At 39.1% G+C, this 12,139-nt stretch overlaps 1 protein-coding gene across 1 annotated transcript in view; it reads right to left on the bottom strand.

The window, feature by feature from the left end:
* The window catches only part of LOC121966183 (actin filament-associated protein 1-like 2), a 23,025-nt gene extending 10,986 nt beyond the window's left edge, over positions 1-12,039 (bottom strand). Inside the window, exons 1-4 of the mRNA XM_088076202.1 lie at positions 11,895-12,039; positions 3,036-3,170; positions 2,145-2,222; positions 1,424-1,485 (exon numbers count right to left, since the gene is read on the bottom strand). Of these exons, the coding sequence (XP_087932328.1) occupies positions 1,424-1,485; positions 2,145-2,222; positions 3,036-3,170; positions 11,895-11,910 (291 nt within the window). The 5' untranslated portion in view covers positions 11,911-12,039. The remainder of the gene's footprint in view (positions 1-1,423; positions 1,486-2,144; positions 2,223-3,035; positions 3,171-11,894) is intronic.
* Positions 12,040-12,139: the final 100 nt, after the last annotated feature.

Raw genomic sequence — 12,139 nt, 5'->3', positions numbered from 1 at the left:
TTTGAAAAGAGCCAAGCAAATTTGGTTTCAAAGGGTTAATGGTTAAATATTAGACATTATTAGGCAGCACATTAACTCTTTGTGAACCTTCGCTCTGCTAAACGTCAGACGACCGAAGTGAACTGGAGCTTCAAGCTGCTGCAGGATCGAAAATAACCTTCGTAAATTAGTTGCATATGAACAAAATTTCCCAGGAGAGTTGGTGTGTGTGTGTGTGTGTGTGTGTGTGTGTGTGTGTGTGTGTGTGTGTGTGTGTGTGTGTGTCCATCACGTAGACCAGATGCTAATCAGCTGCCATCAGTGACCACTTCCTCCCTCTGCAGAGCTCTCAGCCAATGGGAGGACAGATAGAGGGGAGATGGCTTCACATGTAAACACTGAGCATCCTGTCACTCCCTCTGACACACACACACACACACACACACACACACACACACACACACACACACACACACACACACACACACACAGTAACCCTGCCGTCTCCTCCCAAACCTCAGGAGGACTCAGTCTGTCATTACTGACCCACATCACAAACCCTCCTAATCACCCTCCTCCTCCTCTTCCTCCTCCTCCTCCTCTTCCTCCTCCTCCTCCTCTTCCTCCTCCTCCTAATCACCCTCCTCCTCCTCCTCCTCCTCCTCTTCCTCCTCCTCCTCCTCCTCCTGTTATCTAAAATAAAAATGTGCTTTTTTTCTGAAACCTCGAGGGAAACCATCGTGAACATCCGGAGGTCAAAGAGTGCAGGAGGGTAAAACAACAACAGTGAACACGTTCACATGCACAAAATATTTCGTTTTCGCACTAATTCCGAAAAAGACAAAAATTTTAATTAAGCGCCGTTTCCACACAAGCTTTTTTTTCCCACACCAGAAAAGCTATTAAACCTGAATAATTTCAACATATCCCACATGTCTAAATCAAGGAAATATTCAGATCCTTTACTGCAGTAAATGTACTAATACCACTCAGTAAAAATACTCTTGTCTTGCACTGAAAATATTCGGTCAGTAAAAGTGTGTGAGTATAATGTAGGTAAAGTATTCAAAGTTGTAGTATTATATCTGATCTCATCAGAGTATTCTGATTTTTCTGTAGTTTTTTTGAGGTGGAGCTCATTGGGAACTAATAACTGATAATCAAAAACTAATAATTCTGTCCTCTAGTCATGTTTATCAGTTTAAGTATTATTATCTTATTCAGACTTTTTTAAAAAAATTATACATGTTTTATATATGTTTACATGTTTATAGTCTTTATTTTCACACGTTTCTCATTTCTACATTCATCACGTCTTTTTCTGTTGATGTTATTATGACTTATTTATGTATTTATTATCATAATTTTTGTTGTGAGAAGTGTGTGTGTGTGTGTGTGTGTGTGTGTGTATGTGTGTGTGTGTGTGTGTGAGAGAGAGACTCACCCCGTTGATCAGCCACACAGGTAAGTCCTGATTTAAGAACAGCTCAGAGGACCGAACTCCTTCTGCACAAACAAACAAACAAACAAACAAACACTGGAAACGTTTCATTTTCTACATTTACAAACATTATTATAACTTTGTGTATCTTCTGTAGAATATTGACAGAAAAATCTTAAATGTTTTTGATGAAACTTAAAATCTCTGAAAACATTCACTTCAGTTAAATTCAGTTAAATTCAGTTAAATTCAGTTAAATTCAGTTAAATTCAGTTAAATTCAGTTCATTGTTTGTGAAAAAGTGTTTAAAAACAAAATAACTCAAAAAGCACCAAAACATTTTTATGTCCTGCTGCTGGTGCTTCATGTGTGTTTGTTATGTTTGTGTTTATTGTGTTTGTATTTATTGTGTTTGTGTTTATATGTTTGTGTTTATTGTGTTTGTGTTTACATGTTTGTGTTTACATGTTTGTGTTTATTGTGTTTGTGTTTATATGTTTGTGTTTATTGTGTTTGTGTTTATTTTGTTTGTGTTTATTGTGTTTGTTTTTATTTTGTTTGTGTTTGTTGTGTTTGTGTTTATTTTGTTTGTGTTTGTGTTTATTTTGTTTGTGTTTATTGTGTTTGTTTTTATTTTGTTTGTGTTTGTTGTGTTTGTGTTTATTTTGTTTGTGTTTGTTGTGTTTGTAACACACTTTGTGACGTGACGTTCGCTCCGTGTTACCTGTTCCCGGTGCGTCCGCCGGCTCGTTGCTCGGAGACGAGGACGGACAGCTCATGATCATGTACTCAGCATCTTCCACTAAAATCACAGCAGACATGATACGAGTTACTCTGCTGCCAGTCGGCATCTTACGTATCCGTTTGTATGTTTCTTACGTATTATATCCACCATTTTTTAAATGACCGTGTTTATGAGTTGATTTTATTGTATCAAAACCTAGGGCTGTTCGATTAGACGGTAACGATATCAGTCACGATAAAACTTCTCCTCAACTGATATATGAGCCGTAGTCGAGAGATGTTTTGACAGACAACACGAGCAGCCAGTGATAATAAGAACAGCGCTGCAGAGAACCAAATACAGTTTTTAACTCCTGAGTAAAATGATTAACAGCACAGAACACACAAAAAAAGCTAAAAAATCGTTCTTCAATCGTAATCAAAGTAACATGTTCAGTTAATGGTGATATTGATTTTAGGTTTGAGGCTCGGACCTTTGCTGGGAGGACATTTTAGTACCTGGACCTCTGTGAGTTTTAGTAGAATAGGTCCTCCAGCTGGTGATGCTGTTCTACAGTATATTTGTCATGTTCAATGTCTGACAGAAAATAAATATTTAAACCTAAATGAACCTGATGATATCTTCATATCTCACTGAGGAGTCAGAGGAACCTTTAAGCTCCACAGAAACACTGATCTGATGGATATCCTGATATATATCGATATCGACTGATATGAAAAAAAGTACTGTGATAAGACGTTTTTCCATATCGCCCTGCCCTACCTGAACCGAACCACACATTAACCAATCAGCTACGTAACGTACAAACGTAACGTAGAACGAGTCGCAGAAACGACGATGCAAACAGTGTTTTAGTGTGAGTGTTTTTACCGGGAGTGTCGTTGGTTTGCAGTTTGGACAGCAGCTCTGAGATGGATTTCTTCTGCGCCTGAGCGATGTAACTCAGGTTCTCTGAGTCCAGGACAGACAGGAAGGACGGCAGGTCCCAGATCAGCTTGGCCAGTACTGCAGGCAGAGGGACAAATGGACAGAAAGACAGATGAACAGCTGGACACAAAGACTCCTCGGCTGGTTCAGCCTCATTAACGAAGTTCAGCAGTTTGACAGAGTTTATCTCTGAGTCATCCACTAACTGTTGACCGAGTTGCAAAGCGATGAGTCATGTTTAATGACACACTCAGTATCTGTCTCTGTCAAACGCTCGTTACACTTCACCGAGAACGCAGTGAGTACATGTACTCAGATACTGTACATACAGATCTGAGGTACTTGTATTCACTCACTCACTTGTATATGACACTTTTTTCTGACACAACATAAGACGAAGAAAAAAAGTGGACTTTTTCGATTAATTTCTGTCTATTTTTACAGAAAAAAAATTTTTTTTTTCCTCAAACACATTTAGGCTATTTTTCTATTTTTTTATTTGGGCATTTTTTTCTTCAGACTTTTTAGGGGAATTTTTAAAGAAAACATTTGCCCTTTTCTTTAAGAATTACTGGCTACTTTTAAAGAAGAAAAAAAATTGCCAATTTTCTACTTTTACATTTCTACATTTATATTTAGTTTTCCACAACTTTCCCAGACCTGGGAATTGCTATCTGCAAACTTCTTGACTTTTCCAGGTTTTTCATGACCGTACAAACCCTGATTTTTAATGTTCAGGATCTTCTGATGCTCACATGCAAACATGCAAAACAGTGGTTGTGTTTATCAAATCCAGTCAAACTTTATTTAACTCAAGTCCGTGTCATTGAATCTATCCTCTTTTTAAGAAATCAGAAATCAAAGTTAATCTTTTAAAGTTTGTCTGTTCTGTGTTTCTGTTCTCGACTGTTTTAATAATTTCTTTGAGTTTCACGAGTCATGAACGGACCGAAACTAACGGTTGTTGCGTTGAGTTTGTCGTCAGCAGGTTGATAAAACGTGTAAACCGTCATGAATCCGTCTGTGTTCGTGTCCTGAATGACGCTGCTGTTTCCCGGCGCTCCGGATGAATACTGACTTTGTGTTTCGGCTTCAGAGGAGCTGAAATCATTGAAGGCAGCGAAGCGAGACGCCTCTCACTTCACGTTATCCACCAGACTCAAATACAAACCCAAAATGTTCCTCTGTCAGGGTCACGTCGTCAGGGTCACGAGTTCCTGGTAGAGGTCCTTGAAAACCTCCTAACCTTCCCTGCACAGACTTTTTATATGTTAAGATGTTTATATGTCGCCCTCCTGAAGGATGTTCTGCACCGCCTACACTTGGATATGAATGTATGGTAATGTATGAGTAAATACACACACACACACACATGCACACACACACGTATATAGTTTTTTCTCCTGTTTTATTGTTTTGTTTGTTGTCTTTTTTGTTTTATGTTTTCTAGACTTTCAATTCTTTTTTCCTCTCTTCCCTTTTCTTATTTATATATATATATATATATATATATATATATAAATATATATGTAAGGCTTTTTGTGAAAAATAGATTTTGTTATTTTTCTGAAATTTACCCCCAAAAAACAGAAAAAACAAAAACAGAAAATGAGCCGTAAAAAGTGCAAAATAAAAACAAAAAATAACAAATATAATTAATGAGAATCATGTTTTTTCTTTAACCTCATTTGAAATGTATAATTACAATAATTCTAAATTCAGGTTTCTTGATGTTTTTCTCGTTGTTTGATGATGGTCAAATGATTTCTCTCTTTTTTTTTTTTTGCTGAGCTTCATCTAATTTTCTTGTCAACTTCTATTTTTTGCAGTTTGTCAGCTCATGTTTCAAAGGTTTAAATGAGAGACGTCTGAACGCAGCAAACAAAAACTGATGTCCAATCAGGTTTTAAAGGGTTAAAAAGTCAGATTCCACCAGTGCAGGTTTCCATCAGACACTTTTGGCTGAAAATTTGGGACTTTTTCTGGACGGTTCCGGATATTTCTTGCGTTACCGAGTGAATGAAACGGCGGACTGATTTCACCTGTTCAGGCGACGTTTCCCATCACAAACCCTCCGGCCTTCACACGTCGACCGATGCGATAAGCTGCTGCTAATGTTTAACTCCGAATAAAGACCGTGTGTGTTCTCCCAGCGTCACGTCATTTAACAGCTGAAGGTCTCTGAACGCACACTGAGGAACAGGAAGTCGTCTGAACACACAAATAACAGATTCACCTCAAAGACTCCAGTGTTTTATCTGGTTAACCACCTTCTATGAAAAACACCGTCAAAAGAACCTGCAGAACCTGCAGAACCTCCCAGTGACCGCGAGCTCCTCCGAAAGAACAGTTACAGTCACCTGACAGACGGCCTGGGCAGGACCTGCCTCCTAAAAAAGACCTCTAGAACCTATAGCAGCATGACCAGAACCACATGGACAACTAGAACCTCCTCAATGAAGACTGCTACAACCTCTTTCATTACCACTAGAACCTCCTTCAGGACATGTGGGATCTCCTGCCTCCTGAAAGACCTCTAGAACCACCCACAGCATGACCAGAACCATATAACCACATAGAAGACCCCATAGAAGCTCCTCAATGACCACTAGAACCTCCTACAGTACTTGCAGGATCTTCTCGAGAATCCTAACCCCCTTCCTGACCACTAGAACCTCAAAGAAAGAACTGACCACTTGAAGACTTCTGACCCCTCAAAACGTCTACAGCGTGAATGGAACCATATACAAGACCCTTAGAGCCTCCTTAATGACCACTAGAACCTCCTTCAGGACCTGTGGGATCTTCTGACTCCTGAAAGACCTCTAGAACATGATACAGTACAAGAACCATCCAGATTACACCTAACTGCATACAGCAAGACTGGAACAACATAGAACACCCCAGGAACCTCCTCAATGGCCATTATAACTTCCTAAAAAACCTTAGAACCTCCTTTATGACCATTAGAACCTCCTACAGGACCTGCAGGATCTCCTGCATCTGGACAGACCTCTAGAACCTTAACACTTACCTCCTGGACCACTAGAACGTCCTAAAGAAAAAAAAATGACCTCCTGAAGACCTCCTGACTGACAATTACAACCATCTAAATGACCCCTAGAACCACAGACAGCATGAATAGAACCATATTGAAGATAGAACCTCCTGAATGACCATTGTAATTTCCTACAGGACCTGAAGGATCCTGCCTTCTGAAAGACCACCAGAACCAGCATGACTAAAACCACAGAACCACTTCAATCAACACTAGAACCTCCTTAATGAGCAATAGACATCCTGCCTAACAATTAGAACCACCTAAATTACCCACAGAATCGCCAGCAGTACAACCAGAACCAAAAAAGGACCCCTAGAACCTCCTCAATGACAATTATAAGTTCAAAATCACCCTTAGAGCCTCCTTAATGACCACTAGAACCTCCCCAATGACAATTATACCTTCCTTAGAACCCTGTTACAGACCACTAAAACCTCCTAAAGACCCTTAGAACCTCCTTACTGTCTATGAGAACCTCCTATGGGAGGATCTTTTGCCTCCTAAAAGACCTCTAGAACCGACTACAGCACGACTAGGACCACCTACAGGACCACTAGAGCCTTGCCACTGACCAGGACAGTATCTCTACAAATATATTCTAAGGAGTCAGATCCAGGTGGAACCACAGAGAACGTGAGCATCATACTGTCTGAAGCCAAACCGTAGTGAACTGATGTGAGAACAGAGCGGATTACCATCAGAAGGAGTTGAAAATGTGGAAAATGCGGAGAAACAGACGGTGATTGTGTCCGAGCTCCATTCAGACGGACAGAGTGAGTCCATTCACCCTCGGAGCGAGTGGGAGACGAAGGTTAAACGTTTCGGATTAACTCGTCTCTGCTGACTTTAAGGAACCCGCTGATCCGTTTATCAGCCCGCTGCTGTTTTAAACACTGAGCTGTGCATACCTCACACACCCACAACACATCACGACATCATCGTAAACAACAACGACATCATCGTAAACAACAACAACAACAACGACAACAACAACGACAACAGCAACGACAACAGCAACGACAACAGCAACGACGGCGACAGAGAGACGTTTTCACCGCAGAGAAACTGCTGCTGGACTGACAAATAAAGAGTTTGTGTTACTGAACGCTGCTTATCTGACCATCAACATCACTTCCTGTCTCCAGCTTTGATGCTGCACCACACACACACACACACACACACACACACACAGTGAATGATGTCCACTGTCCATGTGAATGAAAGACAGATAAACAACCACAACATCAACTTAAACACATTCAGAGTTCTCAGTTTACAAACAGTAAAAATATCCGTTAACACGTTTCGATATTAGAGTCTCCGAATTTATGGATTTATTTGTTCTGTTTTCATCGTCTCTTCTTAATTGTCTTGTTTTGTTTTGAACTAACAAAATGACAATAAACAAAGAAACTAATAAACAAACTAAATAACTAATGAAACAACAAACTGATAAACAAACAAAGCAAACAAACAAACAAACTAATAATAAACAAACAACTAATGAGCTAATAAACAAAACAAACAGATCAAAAAACAAACCAACAAACAAGCAAATCAAATAATAAACTGATGAACAAACAAACTTACAGATAAATACACAAACAAACAAGACAGTGAAAACTTTATGAACACAGTTTTTGCGAGCAGAAAAGCAGATTTAATATTTGAAGTTAAAACAGCTGAGAAAAGTAAAATTTGACTGAATTCTCATAAAATTAAGAATTATTTTCATAAAAGTTATGGCTTTTTTTTCTTGTACAATTCTGACTTTATTCTCCAAAATTATGATTTTATTGCCAAAGTTAAAACTTCATTCTCAAAACACTCTTTACTCTATCTGTATTCTCATAATATTAATCCTGTTTTTCTCAAAATATTCCAACATTTTTCTCATAATATTAAGATTTATTTTTGAAATTATGATTTGAGATTTTATCAAATGAAAATTTAACTTTTTTTCTTTAATGTGTCCCTAATCCTCTGTTGTACTGAACGCACCAATAATAATAAATAAAAATAATAATAATAATAGTTTTGTTTTTTTTAAATAGATGTAAAGTAAGAAAAACAACCTCTAAATATGAACTATAAAACTATAAAATATTCCTTTCCCAGTTAAAGTCCTTCATTCAGACCCTCACACACACAGTCTGAGCAGATCTGAATGTCGGTCAGCTGAACACACTGTGTGTGTGTGTGTGTGTGTGTGTGTGTGTGTGTGTGTGTGTGAGTGTGTGTGTGTGTGTGTGTGTGTGTGTGTGTGTGTGTGTGTGTGTGTGTGTGTTGCAGGGTGTGGAGCAGCTCTCTTTCATCTTCTGGCTGGTAAAAATAGTAAAATACGCCGTCAGAAACATTTCAGTTAGTGAGCTGCTGTTTGGTCACGCTGAGCTGCAGAGAGCGAGACTCAGACCAGAAACAAAGAGCCAGACGAGCTGCAGCGGGAACGTCACACCGCCACACGTCACACCGCCACACCACCACACCGTCACACGTCACACCGTCACACGTCACACCGCCACACGTCACACCGCCACACCGCCACACCGTCACACCATCACACGCCACACCATCACACGCCACACCGTCACACGTCACACCGCCACACCGTCACATCACCACACCGCCACACGTCACACCGCCACACCGCCACACGTCACACCATCACACGTCACACCATCACACGTCACACCGCCACACCGTCACACCGTCACACCACCACACCACCACACCGCCACACCGTCACACCGCCACACCACCACACGCCACACCGTCACATCACCACACCGCCACACGTCACACCGCCACACCGCCACACCGTCACATCACCACACCGCCACACCGTCACACCGTCACACCACCACACCGCCACACCGCCACACCGTCACACCGTCACACCGTCACACTGTCACACCGTCACAACGCTGCACCGTCAGCTGACAGCGTCAATTAAACAGAAACTGCTCTGTTCAGACCGCCGAGCTCGTATTAAAGTGAACAGAGTGAATTCTGTTCAGTGAATCTGTCGGATCACCTGACGTCAAGGTCAAGATCTCAGCTATCAGCATGAGATTCAAATTTAGCACAAATGTTCCCTAAATTTCACACACACACACACACACACACACACACACACACACACACACACACACACACACACACACTAATCCAAATAAAACCTTGTTTTTATCCACTCCGGAGGGGTAAAGGTCCGTGTATCATAAAGGTCCGTGTATCATCCATTCATTCAATTATTCAATTACATCTAGAGAACTAAAAAAACCAAAAACTGAGAATTTCATTTATTTGTTTTTTGTATAAACCAAATATAAAAAAAAAAAAAACTGTTTTCTCATAATCTGCTTGAAAAAAGGAAAAAAAAGGAAAAAATTAATTCTTAAATTCTTAAAATTTGTGGAACATTTTTTACCATGTTGTTCATTGCCTTTGCAGTGTGTTTAGGGTTCAAAGGGTTAAAAACCTGTGAAAGCAAGTTCACGATCTGTAAGACAAACCCCTCTTTTGTTTTTTCTTGATTTAAATACGTATTTATCTGTTCCTGTTTTTGTTTGTTTGTTTGTGTTGCTATTTTGCGTTTGTTGTTTGTTTGTTGTGTTTTTTAACCTGTGTTTTATTTGCTTGTTAGTTTGCTTGCTGCCTTTTTGAGAGCGTTTGCATCAGCGTGTCTGATTTTCAGTTGTACTTGTAAATAAGAGGAAAACTGGGAAATAAAAAAATAAAGTTATGAAAGCAGCACAAGAAAAGCCTCGTTGTTTCAAAGGGATTTTTCTCTCTGCTGGTTTTTTGATTCACAGATTAAAAATGTGCATTAAAAAACAAGCTGCTGATTTAAAAATAGAAAAGATTGAAAAAACGATTTAAAAAATCTGACAAACTGTTTTTGTCTTTACAGGAAACAGTGAAGGGATGAAGCCTGAAGCTGAACGCGGCTGCAGGAGTCGTGAGTTTTGGTGACGGCAGAAAAAACCAAACTGTCAGTCGGAGTGTAAACAGTCTATTAGCTGCGTCTCCGGAGGACGGCGGGAGGAGGAAGTGATGATGAAGGAGGACAGACGGGTGTTTCCGATTGTTGTCCTGCTGCAGTTTACATACCAGCTGTGTGATAAAGACACCGCGGTCCTCACTGATTTAGATATTTGGTCGTCACATGACAAAATACCTCAAGTTATCATATCAATAAGAAGCTGCGAGAGAAACAAGTCGTCTAATTTTGACATTTATAAGAAGAATTTTACCGTAAACCTTCTGATAAAAGCCCAGTCTCTATTAGAGGCTTGCTCTGGTTGCCATGGTTACCATGCAGTTGATTTTTATACAAGAAACCAGGAGATGATGTTAGCCAGCTGCTTAAATCACACAGATAAATATGCAGGCCTATATATGTTTAAATATGTACACGTTAGCTTGGCAAGATTCTCTTTAATTCAATCATTCGGTTAATTTTATGGGCAAAAAGAAGATAACATTACTGGAATAGTAAACAAGAGAGACGCAAAAAAAAGGGTTAGGAGATTTTCAAAACTATTTTTTAAAGCAGAGGAAAAATGTCCAGTGAACTATATTTATAGATATATATTGAAAATATTTTACAGAATTATTTTTATTTTTCAAGCTTTTTATTTTCAGATCATTTCTTGCATGTCCACACGCATGTTTCTCTTTTTTAAAACTTTTTTTTCTCTTTTTTTGGCAAATGTCAGGTATTTTTTTGTAATTTTCACAGGTTTCTTGCTAATTTCTGGGTCTTCTCTTTTGTTTCGCATTGCCCTCTTCCCAAGCAACAGTTTTGTGTGAAAGGAATTAAAAGCACGTCTGTTTTTTGGCTTTTTTGTCATCTAAGAACATCGTGGCATCATGAAAAAAACTGACATTTAAAGGTTTAAAATTCTGAAAATTAATTAATTTAATATTAATATTCATGACTGGGACTGATGTTGGATTTAAAAAAAACTCAATAAAAGTAGAAAATAATATTAATGTATAATACTTTTTTAAAGCTTGATTTTGAAAAGCATATTTTGTGTATACTTGTATTATTTTTCTCTTTTTGTGTCCTTATTTCTGTCGTGTGCTCATATTGGCACGTGTGACACATCTGACATCTATTTCAAATTATATACAGAACAGATATTTCTCAGAATCCCCAAATCTATACAGATGGTGAAATAACAGGGTTCCTACATCTTAAGGCAAAATGAGATTTAAGGATTTTTAAGACTTTTTAACGTCACCTGAATGAAACTTAAGAACAAATTTAATGTTGCAAATACTGAAGGAAAACTTTTTAGATAAGGAGGAATTTTTGTTTTTCAAATATGTATTGAAACATAAACCATGACTACTTGGTGATGATAATGCACCAAGTCATTAAATTTTACCTGTTTATTTTTTAATTTTATTGTATTCTATTTTATTTCATTTTTTACCCAGGTTACTCATTATTTTGAGCTTTCGCAATACATTGTCAGAAAAAAAGATTTTAAAAAATCACATTTTTCATACTTTTAAAGATTGATTTAAGATATTTTAATGCCTTAGTGAAGGCTTTTGTTTGAGATGAGTGGATTTTTAAGGATCTGTGGGAACCGTGAATAAATGGAAATGATGTGCCTGCATCGATATCTGAACCTCGGGGATGTTTTTTCTGACTCCCTGTGAGTGAACACGCTGTCTTTGTCTCTATAGTGTGTCTATAATTTAAGAAAGTGGACACACGGTACCTTTCTGTTTGTCCATGTCGTCTCAGTGTCCCCTGGTCCTCAGTCTCATGTCTCCGCTCCGCACAGACTCCAAATCCCGAGAGGCGCAGAGACTTTCTGTCTTACTGCTCCGCGAGGAGGAGACTCGGGTCTGAGGATGAGGAGGAGACTCGGGTCTGAGTCCGGCCTCTCTGTGACATCATGAGGGAGGAGAGAGAGGAGGGCCGGAGCTGAGGAGAGAGGAGGAGGAGACAAAAACAGGAGAC

This window comes from Plectropomus leopardus, chromosome 4 (assembly GCF_026936395.1).
Source record: "Plectropomus leopardus strain MGB_pleo_1.0 chromosome 4, ASM2693639v1, whole genome shotgun sequence".
Classification (NCBI taxonomy): domain Eukaryota; kingdom Metazoa; phylum Chordata; class Actinopteri; order Perciformes; family Serranidae; genus Plectropomus; species Plectropomus leopardus.
The sequence above is the reverse complement of the archived record's forward strand: the minus strand, read 5'-3'. Positions and strand labels throughout refer to the sequence as shown.